The sequence below is a fragment of the Adiantum capillus-veneris genome, chromosome 4 (assembly GCF_014529385.1).
Source record: "Adiantum capillus-veneris isolate H3 chromosome 4, ASM1452938v2, whole genome shotgun sequence".
Classification (NCBI taxonomy): Eukaryota; Viridiplantae; Streptophyta; class Polypodiopsida; order Polypodiales; family Pteridaceae; genus Adiantum; species Adiantum capillus-veneris.
In genome coordinates, this window is record NC_140934.1 from 153,900,958 (window position 1) to 153,926,402 (window position 25,445).

General features: G+C 44.2%; 1 protein-coding gene across 1 annotated transcript; it reads left to right on the top strand.

Annotated features, from left to right (window-relative positions):
• Positions 1–19,908: 19,908 nt before the first annotated feature.
• LOC147460185 (glycine-rich domain-containing protein 1-like) lies at positions 19,909–23,795 on the top strand. The gene is given in 12 exon segments (XM_086511682.1): positions 19,909–19,947; positions 20,055–20,153; positions 20,253–20,331; positions 20,788–20,898; positions 21,072–21,337; positions 21,437–21,993; positions 22,079–22,095; positions 22,098–22,184; positions 22,342–22,523; positions 22,615–22,770; positions 22,871–23,012; positions 23,092–23,795. Coding segments are annotated over 12 exon segments (2,046 nt in total). The 3' UTR covers positions 23,403–23,795.
• Positions 23,796–25,445: the final 1,650 nt, after the last annotated feature.

Sequence of the window (25,445 nt, forward strand, 5' to 3'; positions counted from 1 at the left end):
TACACGTGTTAAATGTTGCTTATGCTCTTCTTCAAATTTACTGAATACCAAAATGTCATCAAGAAATACAATCACAAAATCTTGATGGTCAATGAAAATTCGATTCATCATGCGTGTGAATGTAGCTGGTGCATTTGTCAAACCAAATGGCATGACAAGAAATTCATAGTGTCCAGTTTGTGTTCTGAAAGAAGTTTTGTAGACATCATGTTCAAACATTTTGACTTGGTGATTCCTGATTTAAGGTCAATTTTGCTAAAGATGTGTGCCCCTTTTAGTTTGTCTAGTAGATCATCCACTCTAGGAATAGGAAACCTATTCTTAATGGTGATCTTGTTTAAAGCCCTGTAGTCGATACACATACGAAAGGTTCCATTTTTCTTCCTGACAAGAAGTACTGGAGCTCCGTATGGTGAACTACTAGATCGGATTAGGCCTCGGTCAAGTAAATCAGTGATTTGAGTTTGTATTTCCCTGTGTGCGGTAGGATTTACACGATAAGGTGCTCTACAAGGAGGTTCACTACCCGGTATGATGTCAATTTTGTGGTCTTCTGGGCGTGATGGTGGAATTCCAGGTGGCAGATCATGCATGATGCAATCTTTAAATTGTGAGAGAAATTCATCGTGGGTGGAGTTATGTGAAGTTTTCGTTTCAGCAAAAATTTGGTTTACCAAGACTAGGTATGTTTTCCCCAGTTTTTAAATTGCTCGTTTGGCTTAAGTGTGAGAGAGGAGTGGAAATGTTTGATGTGCCAATGTTGTTTGGATGGAGAAATTTTTATTATTATGAGTGAGAGACATTGTACGTGTTTTATAATTAATCAACAGGTCAAATTCATGACGAAATGGCATTCCCAAAATCATATCGAGACCATGCAATGGTGCTACCAAAAATGTACATGCTTGTGTGAATTCACCAATGCAAACTTCAACAGTGACTTGAGTTTTACAATTAAAACGTTGATTATTAAAAACAGTTTTGACCTTGTGAGGTGATGAAATTTCAGAGAGTGATAGTTGTTGTGCCAATCGTATGGAAATGAAATCATGGCTACTACCATCATCTAGCAGAATGGTGACATTTTCACCCTTAACAGTGCCTTGCACTTTAAACAAAGTGTGAGGAGATATAGGAGTACCTGAGGATGGGTTGTCATCGTAATCATAATCACGATCATATCCCTCACCGTAGTTAACTTCCACTTCGTTGTCGTCAGGTATAGCATCTTCGATGAGGTTAAGAGTAGCTCCGTTGGGACGGTTGTTGTTGAAGGGTTTCTGATTTGAATTCCTGTTGACTCCATTTGAATGGCCATTGGATTGACCATTGCCCTTAGCATGACCATTTGGGCACTTATCTCAATAGTGACCATACTGAAAGCATTTAAATTGCTGAGTGTTGTTGTTGTTGTTGCTCGTATGAGGTTGAGCAGTGGTAGGAGGATTGTCAAATCTTCGTCTTTTGAAAAAGGTACGGATTTGGTGTTTGCTTCTATCAAAGTTAGGAGAGAAAGGAGGTCTCTTGTTGTGGTTAGTGTTAGCAGGTTGATCAGTGTGAGAGGAATGTCCACCTTTCTTCTTTTCTGTGTTGAGAGCCAAATTAGTGGCCTTTGACAGAGAATCTGGTTCGAACATATCTACCTCAACACTAATTTGTAATGGTAAGCTTGATATGTACTTTCGCTTCAATTTCCTGCGACTAACATGTTCAATAGCTTGCAATTGAATTAGACAATTCCAAAAACGGTCAGTGTAACCCTGTACATCTTCATTTCTACCCTGTCGAATTAAATCCCATTGACGTCGTGCTTTAGCTTTGTACTGTGTGGGCAAAAATTGGGGTAAAAGCACCTTTTTAAATGCATCCCAGGTGCGTGGTCTTATTCCATGTTTTTTGGTGGCGTTCCACCACAATGCAGCGCTGCTAGTGAGATGATTGGATGCACACTTTACCATTTCACGCTCGGGAAAGTCTTCATCGTGAAAATAGTCATATAACTGACTAACCCATGCTAGAACCGTGCAGCATCTTTAGTGCCATCAAAATCTTTGAAAGTGAAGGCTTTTCTGCTAATTTTGTTTTTCTTGGGTGCCGGTGCAGATTCAGTGCGTGCAGAATGCAATAATTTATCTTCAAGTTCTTGCCTTTGCATGCGTTCATATGTGAGTGACTGCTGCAAATTTTGAAGCTGCACTGCAATCGTGGGTGCCTAAGGAAGGTGTGCCATGATTGCGTGCTTTTTTTTTCTTTTTTTAATATTTTAAATAAATACTTAAATGGTAATGCTGAAATAGGCTATTTGGTAATATTCACAGATGCAATATGCGGAATAAAATAAAATAAATAACAGAAATGTAATGTACTTAGCTGAGAAATAGCGGTGGCGTCTAGTCCGGAATGGCGATGTGCTAGGAAATTGCCAGAGAGTAGACGGTCCGACGGTGCGTCAGCTAGCCGGTCGAATTTTGTAACGCCCGACCTCCCGTATCCCCAAAAGGGTAATGGTAATTTTAGCTAGCTTTCACTGTAAACTTTGGTTCATAAAATCGGCTATCTTTGATGAGATCATGATTCTGGAAATTATCGTAACAAAAATTGAACCACAAATGTAGTCCGATATGGTTGACGAGGAATGGATAGCCCATATTTTTCCTTTGAACAGTAAGAGAGAGTGCTTGTGTGGCCGAAGGAGTCGGTGGCTTGAGGTCTTTTAATAATTGGGTTGGCGGAAATCGACCAAGAAAATTGGAGTTGGGTGTGTATTGGTCCTTATTATTAAAGGGGGCAAAAGGGTTTCTTAATTTGAATGGCCGGCCAAGCTTTTAAGGAAGGCCACACTTTTTAATAAAGTGTGAAGCCTACAGGGCATGGCGTGCAGTAAACCGCCGACATGGCAAGCAGAGAGGAGAGATCGATGGAGACTTGCAGAGGGCATTTCGGCCAGCGTGCATGCCCAGTAAAACACCGCCCATGCCAGGGCGATTCCTTCAATGTAGTCCGTGCTCGCTTCTGTAGAGGTCGACAGGGTTGCTTTTTGCCAAGCAAGGGGGAATTCCCACAGCCTTGCGACTCTTGTTTTATGTCGAACCTCGTGTTGGCTACAAGATGCGGTAGTTACACATCTATAAACTCTGGTGTGACAAAAGGCCATCAGGTGTTGCAATCTATCCCTTCTTTCTTTCCTGCAATCTTCCTCTCTACTTAAACTTTCCGATGTCGTTCTTCATGACAAGGCAATTTCTCGCTTGCAAAAAAAACCTTCTGACTCTTTCGAAGTCAAAAATATTCCGATTCTCCAATCTTTGTTGCTTTCTTCTTGCCTTCACAATCCGCAATGATTATGCATTAGAATTGAAAGTGGACGCTCGACATACCATATTTTGGGTCGTTATGAAGCCGAATTGGAAATCAGTTGCCGATTAGCCACCAATTAACAATCGAGTTTTCTTCTGCAAATTTAATCAATTATACTTCGAATTTCCACGAGTCCTTGAATCCTTGAATTGCAAAGTCGATGAATTGCAATTGGGATTTTGTCGATTAGAGGAACTCCTTCTTAAAATTGAAATCTGGTGCCGATTTATCCTCGAACCTGAGGCTCTGACACCACTATTGGATGAAGAGGGGGAGATCAACCGCTTAAAATATTCAACACAAGCTTCCAAGCAATCACCATCAACCTATGCACCTCTTCTTCGAATTTCCAAGCACACACACTCACCTAGACTATGACACACACAGTAAACATGGAATTGACATAGACATGCTTGCAAGAGAGTGTAAGAGATGTGTAAGAGATGGAGACTAGATTAGAGAGTACACAACAAATAACCATAGCATAAGAGAGTAGAGAAGAGAATCTGCAAGAGAAAGGCCTAAATCTAGCCCCAAACTCCACGGAACCTCTCTTGTGGAGTTGGTATTTAATATATTATTTTGAGTTTAAGGTGCCAAAAATTGAGACCCCTCTTTTACAACCACTTCACTTTTGTAAATGAGTGAAGCTCATTAGTTCTTGCATGACCCATAAGGGGAGTTCCCACTACAACTATTTACAGAAGCCATAGTGGCTTATTGAAATGATGTTCTAAGATACTGTGCAAATATAAAATGGCCAAGAGTAATTTTCGTCGCCTCTTCATCAACTCCCCGCATTCCACTCTACAAAATCATCATCAACTCAATTAGTAAAATAAATAGACAGCACATAATTAACCATTACGCCCAGCTATCCCAATTGCAGCTAACCACTACAACAGGAGGGTGCCCAGTCTCGTAACATCTATCCTTTGCGTTGCAAGGGCCGTAAACATTTACTATGGTGATAGGTCGATCGCCCCATCTGATTCTAACACCAAGGACTCTTCCAGAGGGGTGGTTTATAACCATCTTTGGCTCCAAATATCCATCAGAAATGAGCAAGACACCACTGAAATCGTCACTTCCTTCCCAATAAAGATAAGTTTGGTTCCTACAGCCCGTTTTCTCTTGCTACGAGCATCCAAATGGTGCTCTTGGATGGCCAAGAAATTGACTGCCTTCTCTTTCTTTACTTCTTCCCAGAAGAGAGTGCCCTTCTTCCGGGTTTTTAATCCCTTCACGTTCCAAGATTGAATAGATAGAGTATCCATCATTGGGAAAGGGGAACAATATCTTCTGCCTCCAAGAACTCTTCAATAGAGTTCCCATTCAGGTTTTCCTCTTCCATTGACTCCTTTTCTGCTGGAACCTATATGGTATCCAGCTTGGAAGTAAAAAGGTCCTCTTGATTCGTCTTCCCCAAAACTTCGAATACGTTGTCATATAGGAAAGGAGGCTTTGGAAAATCCGGCGGGAGACCTTTGATTTCTCCCAAGGCCCTAGCCTATGCTTTGAACCGTTTACATGAAATATGAGACACTTGTTGCCAGCCCTCATCTTTTGGCCTAAGAGTTGGAGACATCACGATCTTCTGCATTACTGGGGTGGCTGTTCTTTGCTAAGCGGTGGATGAAAAGCGGTAGCTTTGGGTGGTCTTGCCCTTACCCCGGTTGCCATGCTCTTGTTTCTCCACATCCTTATCCGAATTGACTTTTCTTTTACCACCCTCTCCCTTGCCAAGATTTTCAGTAGGCTTCTTTGTTGGATCTATTGCATTCGTGCCACCCTGTGGGGATGCGTGTAATTCACTTCTCTCCATCATTTGGTATGTAGGCTTTAGCACCTCAGCGGGATACGCCCTCGCATAATGCCCGAATTTGTTGCATTTGAAGGAGGCCCCGAAGAAGGTGTTAAAGTTCAAAGGAATGATCTTTAGTCCTGCCCCAACATTCACTACCAAGTTCTTTGGCTGTGGCTTCCGCAGATCCCACCAGATACAGACCTTGTTTGCTGCTACACCCGAGGCTCTGGCAGATGGGACAAAAAGTGGATCACCAAGCGAAGCTGCGAGGTCCTTCAAGTTCTTCCTAAGACATACGGGGAGGTTGACAAACTCCACCCATACTGGACAAAGATCCTTGAATGCCTTGTTAGATTCAAATAGAGGGTCCCAAGGGAGCACGCCCACCGGCACACGATTGAAGGACAGTGGGCTTTTCGCCAAAACCCTCTCAACCATTGCATTGTCGTTGAACTGAACTGACACAAATCCTTTTGCTATATATTGGGTGAACATTATCGAGCCGTGCTGATTCAGAACGATGGAGTGCTGCAGACCCAGTTACTGAGCTCAATTCTATTGGGAACTCTCCCCATAAACCCGAAGACCAGAGTGGAGTTTGCAACCTCCGCAAGTTGTCTTTTCACAATGGCAGGGAGAACAACCTGTGCGCTCCTTGCCGCACTGTCGAAGCAAGGGACTTGCCGATACACCGTGTACGAGCCGCAGACGGCTCCAAGCACACAACTAGTTTAACTAGTAAGCTCAAAGAGGGCAATGGTGTGTCACTCACCGCCTTATGCTCCTGCCGTAGAGGATTCCTCGCCGCGAAGAAGAGGGAGACGCCGCTACGCCGCGCTCAACCGCCTCGCCGCCGTCGTGCCGCCGCAACGCTCGATCGCACACACACTCTCACACTCTCTCTCTCTCTCTCTCTCTCTCTCTCTCTCTCTCTCTCTCTCTCTCTCTCTCTCTCTCATGCGCACACACACAAGGAGATGGTGAAGGAGAAGGTGGAGATGGAGCAAGAGCAGCTTCTATTGCACAATGAGAGAATGAGTAAAAATTAGGTTTAGTTGGCTTTTATGTGAGCTCACCCCATTCACACTTGGGCGCCCATGCTTAGCCAACTAACCCTAGCATGTTCGTGTTAGAGTGCGCCTCTCATCGGCGATCACTCTACCTTTCCCTATTGGACCGACAAGCCTGGTGCCTGACTCTACTTAAATAAATAATACGGTTACAGTGTCCGTCGTAGGCGATAGGGTGTCCGTGAGCCACGAGGGCTAACATTGCCCCCCTTCCTGATGTAGATTCCGTCCTCGGAAGCTATTGAGTTGAAGCTTGGTATGTCCATGTTGTAGAGCATCTAGATTTGAATCTGCAAGGCAAAGTCACTGTTTTAGCAAGCCGAATTATATTGCCATAAATCATGAGGGGAATGTAAAGTACATGTGGAAATGAGTAAATGCAAGATTTATGAAATGTTAGACTGCCATTAAGGACAAATAAATTGCACTTTGAGTAAATTAATTAATCAAGAGTTTTGAGCTTATGGGTGAGTCTATCAATTAGTTAGCTATGACTAAGGTTAAAACAACTACTCTAGTACTAGCTAAGCTAAGAAGATTATCTAAATGCAAGATTCCCTAATTATGCTATTCAGCTTTGATTAGCCAACTTGCTCTCACAACTGCCAACAAAAGCTTGAAATGTTAATTGTAAGCTCAATGGAAGTCTTTTAATTTCTTTTTCTTTTTTTTTAATACTTTTTTACTTTGGGTCACAATCATGTGACGTGTGTGCTTATTTTGTATGTCCGGGGTTTTTTGCTTCTCAAGGGAAAGCGCCCACACTGGGAACCTCTAGGGCTCTAGTACCATAGACAATACATGTGAGTGAAGTACCAATTCAAGCCAGGATTTCTCTTCCAGCGTAAGATTTTTCATTTGTGGCACTTATGTTTTTTTTTTTTTTTTTTTTGCTTCCATTTCCTTGGTATTCGCACTAGTGTTTTTTGTTGTTTGAGTGAGCAAGCCTTTCTCTGCCTAAAACATTCCTAAGGTCTCAAATACTCGGATAATTTTATTAGCTAGGCCTAGTGGTCAAGTAAATGAGTTAACCTAAAGTCACGGTCTCCTAATCTCCAGGCTCATCTATAAGACTAAACTGGAGTTCAATCAACTTAAGCAAAGACAAATTTATACATCTATAATGGCAGATAACAATCATAACTATTGCACTCAAACAAAGAATGAAAAATCATTATTAGCAATTACACATATCCACCAACATGAATCATGGAAAGTAGTACACCTGGAGGTATGGAGTGGCTCATTTCGTTGAAGCAGATGTCCTCAGCCATGTGGATGGAGATCCATATAAGTCCTACCTAACACGTCCAAAAACAGGCACTATACCTCTAGGAGGCATGTCAGTGTGAAAAATTAAAACTCCTAAAAAAAAAACTCAAAACACAATCTAGACCCCTAACCTACCTATCTGTCACCCCTTTTAGAATCAAGGAAAGAGGATATTATATAAACCGGGTGGCCACCCTAAGGCTAGGCCTCTATCCTCATCATCTAGATAAATAAAATCGTTGTCTGTGAGGCCATAGTCTTCCTCGGTCTCTATTAGTTCCTCTTCATCATCCTCTTGTGCAAGCATGCTAATCAAGAACCTCGCGATGCGTGGATACTCATCTTGTGCAAAAGAATAAGCATGTGCCATTGGAGACACATTCGCTACTGGGTAGGGATCACTAGTTAGCCATAGACGTATCAGCCATTCTAACTCCTCAAAATTTCTCTCACATGCAAGGCTCTCTATCAAATCCCATTCGCAAGAAAGTATAGGGTAGCATACGTAGAACACTTGAGGAAAAGACAAAGGGTACCTTTCATCAAAAATAGAAGTGCATGCCTCTGGTGAAGTAGCCATTTCTGACAAGACAGATAGATTTGGTTAGGCCTTTAAAACATAAGAGTTGTTTTTGTGTGTTGCTTGAATTGACACGGTGAATTTGGACTTATATGTAAGATCTAATAGGGTGCTCTCTCGTTGATAGTCGCTCTTGCTCTTTACTATTTTTGTTTTTTGTGAGTATAAGGCTATATATATACATTCCCTAAGATTGGAATTGAGAGGTCAGGGAGGAAGGTTGAGAGGGGAGCGAGTGAATGATTGATGTTAGCAAACACTCCCCCCTTCCTTGGGTAGATCATACCTTTTGGAAGGAGGTCGTCACCTTTTGAAACCAATTGTTCCAAGTTGTTATGGGTGAAGGTTTTAACCAATAGTTTTCGACCGCCCTATGCATTTCATCTAGTTGCAAGGGTGGTAAGGTACTCTCCCATGATTTTATTTGCAACGTTGTTGTAGGTGGTGAACTTACCCCGGGAGGTGCAAACTCTTTCGTGCTTGTATGGATATGTACAGTGGTAGGTGGAGGTTGTGTCGACGCTTCTATTTGCGTATAGGAACTACATGAAGAGCAAGAAGCTTCATTTGATTTCCCTGTTCCTGAGCTAGGTGGAACAAATCGTTCTTTCTTTGGTACCCAAACTAGCTCTAGATCGGGCGTGTAACATTCCATGATTTTTTCCTTTCCGCGATTTTCAATTTGTTTTGGAGCCACAGGATTGGGCTTACCTGGGCCAGGTGACAGGTAAGAGTACACTTTACGTTTGGGCACCCAGATTTGATCATTTCCTTCATAGTATCCTTGGGCATCCAATAGTCGTTTAGGAATCCAACGCAGCGTTTCTTTACATTTCTTGGAGTGAGTGGGACGGTTCTTACTAGGTTTCCGTTTTTTTGCATCAACCATGCTCACTACAGAGGCTTTAGGGACCCACTTGTATGTTTTCTCTGTTATATTAGGATGGTTCTTGTGTGTCTCAAGCTTTCTTTCAACTACATCAGTTGAAGCTCTAGAGAGTTGGGCTATGGGGACGTATGGTTCAACCTCCTAGACATGCAATGTCTTGGGTTTTATTTCCTTAGGCAATATCTCAGGGACTATGGCTTGAGTGTTAGGGCTAAGAGTTGGTTTTTGCGTTGTAACACCCCCAGTCCCCCAATCAATAGTGCATTTGGTGGCTATCATCCACGTGCGGCCTAGGTTTATATTACCCTCCATAGTTCCAGTAGGCATGACCAAAAAGTCTTGAGCTACAATCCCATTGTCATAACTGACAGAAGTGTGCCAGATTCCAAAAACCGTAGTTTTTTTCTTGTTGACACCCTTGACTCGGATAATACTCTCAGATAGAGGTGGCTTCCCTAACTGACACCACACCCCATAGGATAGCAGATTATATTTAGCACCCGTGTCCAATAAGGCGTTATATAGCACTTTTCCATAGGCACTATTTAACTCAATAGGGTATCGTAGAGGTGTGTCAGATTCCAACCCATCCTCTTCGATTTCCACGTGGAATGCATTTGTGACTCCAAGGTTAGCCTCTCGTTTTTGTCTTATACGTTGTTGTCGCTCCTTAGCCTCAGCTTGAGCTTGTATCTTGTTTAACTCGGTTTGTGCTTTGGCGGCCTTTTTTTGATGAATGGCCCGTAGTTCTTCTTGGCTTAAAGGATCATAATATCTTTTGAATTTACTCCCATTGAGGAATCCAATGGTTTCAACTCCATCAAGAGTTTCCACACGAAGGGTACCTTGTGGGGTAATTTCACATACTCTATATGGTCCTTTACCAACATATTTCAACTTTTTCTTCTCTTTACGTACTCCATACATAAGGACTTTATCACCAACTTTGATGTCCTTGTCCTTCACATGGCGATCAAACCACTTCTTTCTCCTATCCTTTTCCACAAGAGCATTTTGCACAGCCAATTGTCTCTCTTCGTCTAGTTTTTCTAAGATATACAAACGCTCGGTTAAGGGGTTACCATTCCATCCTTCTTGCGAAGCTACCCTAAGACTAGGAATGACAAACTCCCAAGGCATAACCGCTTCTTGGCCGTATACCATTTTGAATGGCGTACAATTAATAGCCACTTTATAAGCAGTACGATAAGCCCATAGAGCAGATGTCAACTTCAAATCCCAATCAGTGCGATGAGCTTCTACCGTCTTGGTTAAAATAGAGATTAGAGTCTTGTTGGTGCTCTCGGCTTGTCCATTAGCTTGCGGGTAATAAGGTGTAGACTTATGGTGGGATATCATAAAGGTCGTGGTAAGCTCTCTTATTACCTCATTTATAAAATGGGTACCATTATCACTAACTATTTCAAAAGGGCAACCAAATCTTGTGATAATGTTCTCAAAAAGAAACTTAGCTATTGTCCTCGCGTCAGCTTTTTGTGAAGCCTTAGCTTCAGCCCACTTTGTTACATAGTCCGTAGCAACTAGAATATATCGAGATTGAGTGTTGCGAGCTGCGGGACTAATTGGACCTACAAAGTCTAAGCCCCATTTTTCAAATGGTTGGGTTACTTTAATAGGATGTAAGGGCATTCTATCTTTGCGCTGTGTGGTCTTGTAACGTTGGCACTCATCACACCCTTTTGTAAAAAGTGATGCATCCTTAAATAAAGTTGGCCACCAATAGCCTGATTGCAGCACCTTTCTAGCAGCCAGGTCTCCTGAAAAATGTCCTCCTGCTATGCCCATATGTGTTTCTTGCAAGATATACAAATATTCATCCTCGCGGGCACAACGCCTAAGAATATCATCCTTGCCTAATCTATACAGAGTTCCGGCAATCAAACAATAGGGTTCACATTCTTTTACTAGCCTTCGAGCGATATCCTTACGAAGTTCCTTGGGTGGAAAACCATTAACTAAAAAGTTAACAATGTTCTCACTCCATTCAGGCATAGTCTCAACTATGAATAGGGAAGTATCGGGTAATTCATCATCAACTCCTGTAGGGGCTTCACCATTGGGTATGCGAGACAAATGATCAGCCATGACGTGCCTTTTACCGGGTCTCACTACAATCGTGAAATCAAACTCCAGAAGAATTAACAACCATCGTGTGATTCTTCCTGTGGAGCATGGCTTGTTTACCAGATACAGCAACGCTTGATGGTCCACATAAAATACAAACTTGTTTGCCAGAAGGTAGTAGCGAAATTTCTTTACTGCATAAACCATTACCAAACCTTCTCGCTCTGTAGTGGTGTAGTTCCTTTCAGCATCGTTCAATTGACGTCTTGCAAAGCTAATGGGATAGTCCAATTTATGTTCTCCTGGTTGAGTGAGGACACACCCAATAGCAAAGTTTGATGCATCAATATGCACATGTAAAATGACATCCCAGTTAGGTGTCCTTAAAATCGGAGCACTTGCTAGTGTTTTCTTCAATTGTTCATAGGCCTGGTCACACTCTTCAGTCCATTTAAATTCAATGAGAAGCTTGTACAAAGGACGTGCTATCTCAGCGAAAAATAAAATAAACCATCGATAATAACCCACGTGTCCCATGAACCTTTGAACTCCCTTGTAATTGGTTGGTGGTGGTAACTCTAGAATTACTTTAATTTTGCTCTCATCGGTTGAGATACCATTCTTGGATACTATATGCCCTAAAATAACTCCATGCTTGACCCAAAATTGGCATTTGAACGGGTTCAATGAGATACGATATAACCTACACTTTTCAAACACCTTCCGCAAACATGATAGATGTTCCTTCCAAGAAGAGTAAACACAAAGGTCGTCTAAGAAAGCTTCACAAAACTCTCTCAAATATTCTTTAAAAGCAGTGTTTATTAATCGTTGGAATGTAGCAGGGGCATTTGTTAAGCCAAAAGCCATCACACGAAATGCAAACACGCCAAATTCTGTGATGAAGGCAGTTTTAGCTTGGTCCTCTAGCGCTATCGTGATTTGGCTGTAGCCTGAGTACCCATCTAGAAAGCTATAAGCTTCCTTGCCTGCAACTCTTTCGAGTACATGTTCGGAATATGGTAGGGGGTAATGGTCTCTCCTAGTAGCTGCATTAACTTTTTTGAGGTCCACACACACCCTGAGTTTCCCATTCTTTTTTGGCACGATAACTATTGGAGACACCCATTCAGAGTGTTCAATAGGATATATGAACCCACATTTGATAAGCTTTTCTAGCTCTTCTTGAATGATCTTTGCGTACTTAGGATTCATCGGGTAGGGTCTTTGTTGTACGGGCTTCACAGTGCTAATCATAGGGATTGTATGTTGGACCACAGAAGGTGGAACACCTTTCATATCATGGTATGTCCAAGTGAATACGTCCTTGAATTCCTTGAGAAGCTCTTTGAGGACCGCCTCTTCAACTTCTGTGAGGTCTTGGGCAATAAAAACAGGTTTTGATTCTTCACCGGGGTTAGCTAATTCTATTTCTTTAACTATTGCCGGACCATCATAGATTCCATTATTCCCATCGATAGGTATTCTTTGGGCTTTTGTGTACACAACCTTTGCTTCCCCTGTGGTGTAAGATTTGAAATGTTCTGGTGTAGGATGCAAGTCTGTGGATTCTGGTTGTGCTTTGGTTTGTGCTTCCATTTCTGCTTTCTTGTGTTGTCGAGCTAACTCTTGGTTTTGACGCCTCCTTGCAGTGCGGCTCAACCTTGGCTTGTCTATGATCTCTAATTGGGCTATGTCATGGGGTCGTGGTCTACACCACATAACATTTTGGAGATATTCACCCCAATTGTCTACCAATTTTCGATGAGCATCACATGCCCCTATATAACTGAGCCATTCTGCTGAGGATCTCTTCTTTTTTTATCCTAGCACGTACATTGGCTCGATATCGACGCCTCTTAAGGTTTTTCTTTTTCTTATTTGAGACCTGCTTTTGATTTGCATTTAGATCTGGCTCACTAAAGGAGTCCTCGTTGGTGTCCTCTTCACTCTCGGGGGAGCTATCATCGGTTGATGTGCTCGGTCCTTCCGAATGTTTTGACTCTGAACTTGCTCCACTCTCTAATTCATGAGATTCAGAATCCGTTTCACTGTGGGAGTCAGTGTCCAAGTCGTGTTGGTCAAAGTCTTCTATTGAGCTATCGGTGTCACTGTCAGATTGGCCCACAATTGCCTTGCCCTTAGAAGATGCATGTATGACACTTATCATGTTCAGAGGTGCAATTTGTGGTACCTCTTCCCCCTCTGGTGTGACCCAAGTGGTTCCTCTATTTCCCCAGGTATCTATGGTTGCAGCTAGGTGTACCCAGTCTACGTTGTCTGATTCCGTCATACCCGGTAACACATCCATGTAAGGAGAATCTTGGCCAATGTCTGTATCCTTCTTACAAGTGTAACAATATTGTAGTGGGGCCGAGTGAACTGTGGTGTCAGAGCGATGATCAATAATGGTTTTACTCCCTAAGGGGTGTACCTTACCAGTCACCAAATCCACTCTAAGGACAGAGTCTTGGAATTGCAAATAGACATGATTTTTAGACCAATCATGAACCATTTGTGCTTCCCTCATGAATGGTCGTCCTAAAATCATTTCATATGACATAAGGTGTTTAGAGAAATCCATTACAATGAACGTATGTCGTACCTTGTGTCCTAGAACTTTGATCTTAAGATCCTTGAGCATCCCCATAGGTTTGGCTATGGTACCATTTGCCATCTTTACCACAATGTTAGTAACACTGAGCGGGGTTTTCCCATGGATTCCCAACAATCTTTTGTAACGATGCTAACTCCCGCACCACCATCAAGAATTCCCTTTATAGTTAATCCCTTGGTAGTGATGGGTAGGGTCGCATTAGACTCGTCGCCTTCAAAATACTGCCCTAATTCGTTAATGGGTACCTCGATCACAGACTCGTGTCCATCTAAGTCAAGTGATTGCACATGATTTTCCTCATCAATCATAATCGAGTCAGGCCTATTTGGTTGCGCAAACTGCGGTAATCCCGTTCGTAGCTCTCCGTTAAGGAATGCTCGAAGTGCAAGGAATAACTCAGGATCTCCGTACAGCTTTGCTATGATCGTGGTTCGGACCTCAGAAGACATGAAGTCCACTAGTTTGGCAACATTCATTGGCATTTTGCAGGGTGTAGGTCCTTGACTAGGAACTGGTGAGGATGGAATCTCATATTCCTCAATGGGATCAGGTATTCCTTCGTTAAACATCCTTTCCAACAAGAAAGGTGTATGCTCACTTTCTGATGCCCCGTCCTCACTCCCTTCTTGGATGATACTAGATATGGCTAACGGTCTATGGTTAATGTGGGGTGGATGAACTTGCGTGGGAAACACTGTGTCATGAATTTTGACATGCATGGGTTCTGGTTCTAGTTTCCTTTGAGTCTCCTCCACTAAACCTCTTAGATGTTTCACCTGCTCAATCTCGTCTACTGGGTTTGGGTACGTCCCAATCTTCTTTTTACAATTCTTCCCTTTTTGCCCCTGCGGTTTATCTTGGGGGTCTTGGATTGGATTTGGAAACACTTGTGGTGTTTTCAGAGGCTCTTTATGGTTTTCTCTTATTCTGTTTTCATTTGGTTCCATGTTACGGTTTTCTTTGTCGGTCTTTCCCTTTGTGGTATTGGTTCTAGTTTCCATTGTCTCGATTGAATCTGAATCATCCTCGAGGTCATTCATATACACGGGGTCATCTCCTGTTCCTATGTTTGTTTTGGGACTTGGCTTTGAATTTCCCGTATTCTGCGACCTCTTCCTTCGTGTCTTCTTTTTCTTTGCTTGGATAATTGACGCGGTATCTCTCTCTTCGAGGATATGGCCTGGCCCTTGAAGCATGGACCGTGTAATCGCATAAGCGGGTGCGACGGGTGGTATTCGCGATGTCACACTAGCAATTTTGACCAAACTTAGGGGTGTGATTTTAGGCGCATTTGGGTTATAGGGGCATTGGGCAATCAAGTGATCTATGCCACAACGATTACATGTGAGTATTGGCATTGCAGATGTGCTCCCTTGATTCATTTGCATCTGTGTAGCATTCTTTTGTAGCCTAATAGGGCATTCCGCTGCCCGATGTGGTCCACCACACTCGTAGCATTGAAGAGGTGGCCTCCTAGCCTGGGTGTTGATATTTTGACCTCTGGATGCGAGAGCAGCAGCTTGATAAACCGGCTTGACTTGCCCCCAACAATCTTCCATGTAGTATATAGGACACTCTTCCAATGTATCAAGTCCGTAGGCAATACTAGTGTCTATTTCCTCCTCACAGCCATCTGCATAAGCATTTGATGGCTCGTAACCCACTTGGTTCATAGGGGCGACTCTTGGATGCGGGGGCTGCAGTCCTAGCACAGGAGGTGGTAGCGGTGTAGCTTGTACAACAGTTTGAGATCTAGGGACCATGTGTTGCGGTAGTTTCTCAACAGGTGGAGCATGCATCAATACAGGAGCTCGAGGCGCATCCGTCCAGGCTACAGGTGGTCTATTTGCCATCATACGTTTGATCATTAAACAATCCTTAGCTTGGTGACCATACCTACCACATGCGTTGCAAGTTCCATTAAATTTTACTCTAAACGTAGGGCACTCACTAGTGCTATGTGGACCTAAGCAAATGGAACACCATTGTTGCTCCCTTCTTGGATACATGTGACTATTTTGAGGGGGTCGATTATCCTTAAGAGACTCCTAGATTGCCTTGGTGAGGTCTGTCAAGAATGTCTCAAATACCTTTGGCTCATTGGCAATGGGCTTTGCAGTCATGGGTTCATACTCAATGGCTTGTGAGCTAGTGGATCTCGTGTCAGTAGACACCCTCATGCCTGCTATCATCAAGTTGTCCTCTAATTGGATTGCATTGGCAGTGACATCTTCCCAGGTTGTGATACCTCTAATCACTAGTCCATTATAGATTCCTTCATTCCTCAACCCTCGAATGAATCGATCAAGCAGTTGGTTATTGTTGAAGCGCTCATTTACAGGGCAGCGAGAGTTTAAGTGCTTTAGAAGACTAATGAAGTCCCTTACTGACTCTCCTTCCTTACGTTCGGCCTTCTGTAGCTGAGATGCTACACCCCAAAGCACACCTTCTCGTATGTACTCCTTTAGAAACAACCTTCGAAGGGTAGGGTAGATTGTTTTCTCGTCCACCCTTAGGGTTCTATACCAATCTCCAGCCTTCCCACTTAATGTCAAGCTTAAGGCATTGCACTTATGTAGTTCGTTGCGTTCCCCTAAGGAATCACATACTTGTTCAAACACTTCAATGTGTTTTCTAGCATCTTCGTCCCCATTGAATTTTTGCGTGAGTTTGGCAATTTGTACTGCCTTACTTCTAGGCTCTCTATCAGATGCATGACGCATATTTTCCGCGATAGATCGACCTATGGTTTGAGCAAACGCTGCCAAGTCACCTATGTGAGGAGGCAGGGCCGGTGGAGGTACTCTTGGAATCATATGTGGGAGAGGGACGGGTATCAGTCTTGGCATATGTGTGGATGATGCAGGATATGGAACATAACCGGGCATAGGTCCACTCGGATAAGGGCTAGGGAGCGGCACTCGAGGAGCATAAACAAGTGGTACAATTGGAGGTGTGGGGGCCATGTGTGCATAAGGGGCTAGAGGCACATACGGTCGAGGCCCCATATTAGGTATTACGACACTAGGTAGTGGCACTGTGCTAACCGTAGATGTCATCGGTACATTCTCTGTCAGGATTATCCCTGGAGTGAGCACTGTGTTTTCCTTAATAGAGGGTTGAGCCAAGTTAGGGAAGCTAAAGTTGTCGCTCGGAGGCTCAGATTGCATAGAGACCCCAGGTGAAATGACGTAAGATGGGTCCATGGGGCTCATTAGAGGAGTCTCCATTTGTGATAAAGTAGGCTGTTGAGCCTTGCTCGTATCCAGAAATCTCATGGGGCCAGTTGAGAGTATATTTACCCCTCGGTTTTGCCTTTCTTATTGAATAATGCCATGGATAACATTACAGATCATTTTCTGTTGATCTTCGATGCTCCTGGCACTAGAGGTGGATTGTACAATCTCTATCCATCCTACATGGTAGGCGTGGCCAGAGTGTAGATCCGTCAACACCTCAGTGTGGAGGTCGTATGTCCAATGATCATTAATGAACAATCCTTCTAGAGTCGACGTGTTAACGGTTTCTTGTGAGGTAGAAGCAATGTTGCTCCCCGTGGTTTTACTTGTCACCAACGGTACTCTAGAGGGAACTTCTGAAGGAGGCAGCTCAACAGGGCCTTCTTGGTAAGAAGTTGGCAGGATATCCACATGGACACTCTTTGGGGGTGTGGGGTCCACGTGCGATGTGAAAGGAGAGTCCACTTCCCCACCCCCTTCGTGTGCTTCATTTGCATCAGGTTCCGAGCGAGTAGCTCTACCTAATGTTTCCATGAAACGGCTAAACATACTAGTACTAGGCTGTGGAGCTTCGGAAGGTGCATGGCCTTCTCTCTCAGTGTTTTGGGTAGGGTATGCTTCCATGATTTCTGAGTCGGAGGAGGAATCACTAGCGGCTATTTTAGGGTCTTGGGTGGTGCTACCTTGTGTCCCCGCTGAGGGTCTAGATCCTATCGTGGATGGGTAATGGGTGTCCGTATGAACAGAGGCACCCTCAATATGCTCGTGTTCTAGCACCCGCCCAGAGCGTAAGTGCATGTGCTTTTGATACCCTAAGGTGTCAAAAAGTTGCTCTAGGAGGCCTTGTGACTAGTTTTTAGCGCGTTTTTTTGTTTGTTTTTTTGCTAGATTTTTTAGAGCGTGTCGTGGAATGGGCCGTGTGATAGCTCGAAACGAGCGTATCGGTCAGAGGGTCGTGCCATGCTTTACAGCCCTCCGTTTGGTCACTCTATGCCCTCGGAATCCCTAAAACTGTCAATTTCCAGTAGGGAACGCGCACCAAAACCAGTAGGGAGTACTGCAGACCCAGTTACTGAGCTCAATTCTATTGGGAACTCTCCCCATAAACCCGAAGACCAGAGTGGAGTTTGCAACCTCCGCAAGTTGTCTTTTCACAATGGCAGGGAGAACAACCTGTGCGCTCCTTGCCGCACTGTCGAAGCAAGGGACTTGCCGATACACCGTGTACGAGCCGCAGACGGCTCCAAGCACACAACTAGTTTAACTAGTAAGCTCAAAGAGGGCAATGGTGTGTCACTCACCGCCTTATGCTCCTGCCGTAGAGGATTCCTCGCCGCGAAGAAGAGGGAGACGCCGCTACGCCGCGCTCAACCGCCTCGCCGCCATCGTGCCGCCGCAACGCTCGATCGCACACACACTCTCACTCTCTCTCTCTCTCTCTCTCACGCGCACACACACAAGGAGATGGTGAAGGAGAAGGTGGAGATGGAGCAAGAGCAGCTTCTATTTCACAATGAGAGAATGAGTAAAAATTAGGTTTAGTTGGCTTTTATGTGAGCTCACCCCATTCACACTTGGGCGCCCATGCTTAGCCAACTAACCCTCGCATGTTCGTGTTAGAGTGCGCCTCTCATCGGCGATCACTCTACTTTTCCCTATTGGACCGACAAGCCCGGTGCCTGACTCTACTTAAATAAATAATACGGTTACAGTGTCCGTCGTAGGCGATAGGGTGTCTGTGAGCCACGAGGGTTAACACAACCACCGTAACGGCATCTTCTACATCGACAGGCTACGGGAGTGCCTTCTTGAGTGCTTGGAAAGCTCTGTCCCCTTTGGCCAATTCAACGGCGTCCTCCTGCGTCGCCGAATCCTCGTGCGACCTTGTGTTCAATGAAAGTGCACAAAGGATTGTCGCTACGTCTTTTTCCATATGTATCTTTCTTTGTTTCAGTTCCTCCTTACTCAGATTAATAAGGGATCTTTGACCGCTATCATCGGTGCCCCATTTCGCAAAGTCGCCTGCCGGATCGATAGCCTTTAGAGCGTCGGGCTACTCGATCGATGATCTCTGTTTGCTTGCCACTGCTTCGGCGTAGGACGGCAGAGGAGCCTGCCATGGCGCGGTGAAGGGCCTCACCGACACCAAGTCAGAAAAGGGATCATCACCACCTAGTGGAGATAATACTCGCTTTTATAGCAACACCTGGGTGTAATAAAGACTAACTCTAGATATCAAAAACGATTATTATCACTTAATAATCGCGATTCTGGCAAGACAATAATCGCTACATATAAGGCTTCACAAAATAGGCGATGCAGCGAGGAGAGAAGATGCTAGCAAGCCACGCACCAGGCCATTAAGCAAAGAATGGAAAGAGTCGCTTAAGATACTTATCATCAGCATGCTGCAGATGCAAGGATTCAGTGAAGAAGGCCAAGGTGCTATAGCGGAGTAGAAAGGAAACTCGCAAGAGGTCCCACTGTTGTAGATGCTTAGTGTATACCCCTTGTAGCCTGTGATCAACCCTCAAACCTCCTATGCCCAGATCCCTACGCCATTGCTACCCTCAGACAGCTCATTTTGCATCGTTTTCTACCATCGCTACTCTGCTGCTAGGTGTATCGATGTTTTAAAATGTGCAACCTTTAAAGGGCCCTTCCTATTGAAGGGTCTATGGGGGACCCCACTAGCACTTCTAAAAAGTAAGGGCCAAGTCGCACCCCAGAAGAGTGAGGGGAGTGGGGAAAATGTTTTCTGTATAATGGGAAAGTCCTAAAAGGTAGGCATAGATATAGAATTCCAAAGATAACCCTACTAGGACTTTGAAAAAGCAAGGTCATAAGCTAACGTTACGGGGAAGTATTCTTCTCCTTCTTTTAGGGAGTTTCCTTCCAATCAAATACGTTGCACGTTCTTTGAAAAAGCAAGGTCATAAGCTATCCGGGGAACTATTCTTCTCCTTCTTTTAGGGAGTTTCCTTCCAATCAAATGCGTTGCACGTTCTTTGCTTCCTCTTATTTTTCAAAGGTGAGTCTTTGCACTCACTAACCCCACTAGCCCAGGCGGGACTCGGCAAGGGTTACGGAGGATTATAAGCGAGGGTTACGGAGGATTTTCTTTATTCTTGAATGCAGCCATTCACGGCGCAGCACGCCCGTTGGCCTGAGCTGGTCCTGTGCGTCGATTGGAGCTCTGGGTGCGACTCTGTGCAAGGACCTGCCCCCGCTGGCCCGGTGCGACCCAGCTCTTACTATTTTGGATGTCTCCCTCAATGTGAAAGCAGGTCGCGAGCATGCCTGCACATCTGAAGGGTTGTCGCAGCACATGCAAAGACACGTGCGACAAAGAGCGAAGAAAAGGAAACAAGGAGGCACGATGCTAACCAGGGCAGGACTGCCCTCCGAACCTCAAGTAAACGCTCGCTGTTCGTTTTCTTTCTCTCTCTGTTCGTTTGTATGTATTCAAGGAAACCATAAAGCTGCTGAGCGGACCAATAAAACGTTGCGACGCACGATGGCAGAAGAAGACGTGTGGATGAACGATGCTGTAAAAATTTATACAGGAAGAGATGCCGGCACGAAGACCGGATGGGCGTGCACGAGGCGACGCACGATGGCAGAAGACGACGTGTGGCGGGGACTTTTTTTGGGCCTGCTTTAAAAAGCATTAGAGCCGAGTCCCGCACGATGTTTATTGTAATAATATAATTCTATTTAATAGTGGACACACTCTTTCTTTTTGGCCTGCTCAAGAAAGGCCTTAGTATTGGGTTGGATTGGGCGTTCTTTCGCGGATGACGTCCACGTGGACGGCTAAAATTTACGACACGTTTTTAGCCTTTGCAAGAGAGCGTGCCGTGTTGTGCAGGGAGTCCCAAGCGACAGGATTGCGCAGTAATTGAGGATGGCGACACTGTGATAGGGCTTAGAATGCTAGGAGAAGTGGCCGCTGCTGTGAAGCTCACCGCCTGGACAAGACGTTCTTGTTGTGCTTTGAGGCGAACCTTCTCTCTCTCTCTCTCTCCCCCCCCCCCCTTTCGTCTGATTGAGACTCCCGAGCAAAATGACAGGCCGCAAGTTTTTCTTGGTTCCGACATACGACATAGATTTGATGTGGCATGCTCACGAGCTGAACCCGCAAGCACATACTAGGCAAAGTTCTTGAGCATGATGATACTGACGCAGATAGAAACCCGGGCCAGAAGTTGCAAGCGGGCTTTGAACAAACATGCAGACTGTGGCAAGAATCTTATGGCACTCTGTATCAGCGAGCTGGTGCTATGTATAGAGGAGAGCCACCAGCTCCTCTTTTGTTGCCCTCACCAGCCCCCAATTTATTATCCAATGCCAACAAGCCGACGATAGCACTTGGCATGCCATTGGACTTCACTCCATTGGCTTCCAGAGAACTTATGCAGGTGAGAACGCTCTTTAGCTCTTTAGCTACTAGGAATCTGCTGCTAAAAATCTGTGCTTCTTGTAAGAACTTGTGCTTTAACACATAAACTTGTCTACAGGTCTTTGTAACTGTCATCAAAGCTCGAAATGTACCGCACAAGAAGAAAGGAAATTTTTGTGTACGTCTCCAAATGGAGAGGAAGTGTAGCCATTTCAAGCTTGAAACTGCCTCCGTGCCTTTGCTTTCTGAACTTGCCTGGAATCATACTTGGACATTGGAAGTTGAGAAGTTGACAAATGGCTTGCGGCTTGAGCTTCTACGAAAGCACGGCAATGCACTCAAGAAAAAGATAGTTGGTAGTGAGATACTTGGTGTGGATCATCTCTCATGGCAGCAACTGCTAGCCACTCCCAGTCTTTCTTATGATGGGTGGTTGAGTATGTCACATATGGCGGTTTCGCGCCGCTCCATCAATGACAAGCCTCCATCATTGCTTGTGTCTATATCAGTGACGCCTCCTCAGCTTGCACCACGATTGTTCCGAACCATCAATTGCATCCCTACGGATGACACCTGCCGCATGATTGAGGGTTTACAGACACGTGGACATGGATGCTGGTTGACGAAGACTGTTCTTGATCACACCAATGGAGTGGTCTTCATTGTCCGTTTGTGGTTAGTGGTGCATAGCACTCACATCATGGTCACTTTGTTTGATTGCACATGCTCAATTTCATATGTACGTGTCGCGTCTTCTCAGGTATTCCGATGGGCAGACACTACCCCATAAGAGAAGAGGTGCTTCCACATTCATCAAGGTGAATGGGAGTACCCAAACATCTACAACACTGTAGGAACTGCTCCAGGTATAATTTTTCTTTTCAAGAAACTATTAAGTACTCTTAAGGTTGTGTTTGTCCCAAAAATATGGGAAACAGGTTTTTAAGCTATTTCTGTTATGGATCTGCATCTCGGTTGATATCAATGAATTAGCTGAGTGCAACATTCTATTTGGTTTTGCAGCCAAAATAGTTGCAAGTGCCAGGCAATTGATATCGGAGCGGGACACATCGGCAATCCTATCGATGCAGCGATGTTGGGGTTTCTTCGACAATAGCTCTCGGCTTGCTGTGAGTAGAGCAATGGCATACCCAATGCGGAACATGAGGCCTCTTTTGGAAATACATGGAAGCCTTAGTAATCAGGTTAGGAAAAGTTCTAAAAACTGTGCCCTTTTTACCCCCCTCAAGTTGTGCCTCTTCTTAAAGATTTTTCTTGGGCAACTTCACTCTTCAGATACGCCTTGTATGCAGTCGAAAGCTTGACTACGAGGTGATAGGATCTATTGATGAAGAAGAAGGAGTATTTGTCACTTTAATTCGCTACAATTTAATTGATGCACCCCTTGGGAAAGCAACTGCTCTTTTCAATTGGAGGACTGGTGCCATGGAGGTACTAAAGCATTACCTTCCATTTCTAGTTACCATGCTTGTAATTGAGGAGAGCTGTTTCTTATAGAGCTATTACTTGAAAGATGGTCTTGTGTGGATAGGTTTTACCCACGGAGAGCGTGGTTCTCGTACTGTTATTGTTGAATATAATTGCTACCTCTGTTTATGACATGGAGGGCTTGAAAATCAAGCTCAAGTCAAGTCGAGCTCCACTTCCACAGGCAGCCTCTGCTGATGAATGGGGTAAGTTGAAATGCATGAATGCAAGGTCAGAGGGAGAGCTCTGCTCAGATCAGATTATGCCATCTTGTTATGTTGATAGGACATGGGGTACCTGGGGATGCAAGGTTGTCTACTTCTTTCTCACAAGGCCATGATGCCCGAATTTGTAAATGTCCTAACGCTGTCACCCATGTTCCACATAGAGGCTGTTGTGATGACAACGAGAAGTGGAGCGTCAACTATGTCAAGACGAGAGGCCATGATGCCATATTATTGCTGGTGGGACATGTCACCCATGATTTGGGCATTGTACTTTTACAGCCCCGGCAATGGCGCGCTTGGAGCGGCAGGATGCAGAGCAGCTGGAGCATGTGGTGGAGGTTGCGGAGGAAGTGCTTGCGGAGGAGCTAGATGCGGAGGCAGTGGTTGTGGTGGCGGCGGCTGTGGTGGTGGGGATTAAAAAACATCATGGTTTGCCTTAGTGCAATGCTATTAAAGGGAAGATGAAGGAAGGAAGAGTACTTGTTTATACATTGTACTGACCCATGTTTTAAATGTGAGAAAAAGAGAAGAAGAGCCTTTGTAACATACTATACCATAGTAAAATTGATGTGTTGTAGATTACCATTTGTGTACATTATAAAATATCAACTCTCTCCTCAGATGCTAAATGGCTTGGTTGTATGAATGGTTGTATTGGTTAGGAGCCCATTTTGAGTTTCAACAAGGAGGACCCATGTATGATTGATAGCATTCATTAATCTTTAATAAGAATAACCCAGCAAAGATTGGGAAATTCCTATTGCCATGGAGTTTCTAGATCTAGACACAAGCTTATGCTGATCAGGATTTAAGATAAATTGCTCATCTTGGTGAATGTTCTATGGTGAATATTGTGGGATACACTTTAGGTGCTATGGGGGATCTGAACTACTTGCATTGCGGCTAGCAAGTTTGTGCTATCGCTATTGAGGAGGAAGAAGGTTTATTGTATTTCCAAGATTTGGTGTTCCATTGCAGATGGGAAGAGTACTCGCCACAAATCAATCATCCGTATGTTTGGCTTCATGGATTGGATGTGAGCTGACATGTTCACCAACTCCTTAGCATACAAAAGCTTAAACTTGGAATGCCACACCTTGCATTCTAATGATGTCAAATAAACAAAAAAGATAAGTCTAAATAAACATAGAAGATTTTGTGAAATTAAAACCTTACTTTTGTTCTATAGCATGCATGCAGCCTCCCCATCAATATAGCATGCATGCAACCTCTCCTTCAATATAGAGAGTAATGTGTAAGAGGTTAACATTTTTAGGGTGCAAGATTTGTTATCTTTGAAGCGACATATCCAATGTCACCATAGAGAGATTTGACATAAAGGTTTAGATGCTTATGTTCCATGTTTATCCGTGGGATTGGTGCGGATTGAGAAGTTGCACTTCTCCTTTGCCTTTTTAGAATGAAATTCCATAATTCATTTGGTCATTGTCCCTCAATCTGTGGGATATGTACTTCTAGATATGACCTATTGTCATATGGGATGTTTGCACACACTCATTCATCAATCTGAGTTCTTGGTTTGATCACAGTTTGGTATTGTTTGTCAGGTTGCATTTCTAGCTCATTAACTTCTCAATTTCAATGCTTTTAGGGTAAGGGGACTAGGTAGGGGGTACTCAATGATGATTTTTTATTTATTTAAAAAAAGCACATTTGAGTTGATCCGTCTCGTAGCGAAGAGTGATGACGGTGCTCAGAAGTTAATGTGAGGCGTCAACGAGGCTCGAGGTAGCAGAGTGCAAACCAAGAAGCTACGGGGCACGAGGGTCACGCACAAGGAATTTCAGCCTTCAGGACGCTCGTGCAAGATGCAGGTGTCACGCGTAGGTGTTCATCCTTTTTTTAAATTTATGTTTCATTGCACTGGCAACATGCGTGCGCATGTTGGGTTGGTTACATCAATAATCTCTAACGATGTCGCTGTAACCTGTGTGAGTTCAAAACTCATTGTACGTTTTAAACGGTTAATGGGACATCAAGGATCCAGCCCTTGCAGAAGGGAGGAATCGTCCCGACAAATGAATGTAATATGGAAGCTACCAATAGGACGGGGCTAGTAGGGGTACCACTAGAAAAATTTCTAAAAATCATCCATTAGTAGAGTAGATTCTCTCTCTCTCTCTCTCTCTCTCTCTCTCTCTCTCTCTCTCTCTCTCTCTCTCTCTCTCTCTTTGGCCTGCTAAGAAAAGGCCTTTTCACAGATGGTGTCCGTGGACGACCAGCAACTTTGCACAGCAAGGCCTGTAGGAGTCAGATTGACGTGAAAGCGTGCGCGTGCAGAAAGCTTGGCTGCATGCATTAGAGTCCTGTGCGACTTTGCGAGTCTACCCGAGTCTACAGCTAACGCTGTACTCGGAGTAGTCATGAGGTACTGAGAGGGTTACGAATGAA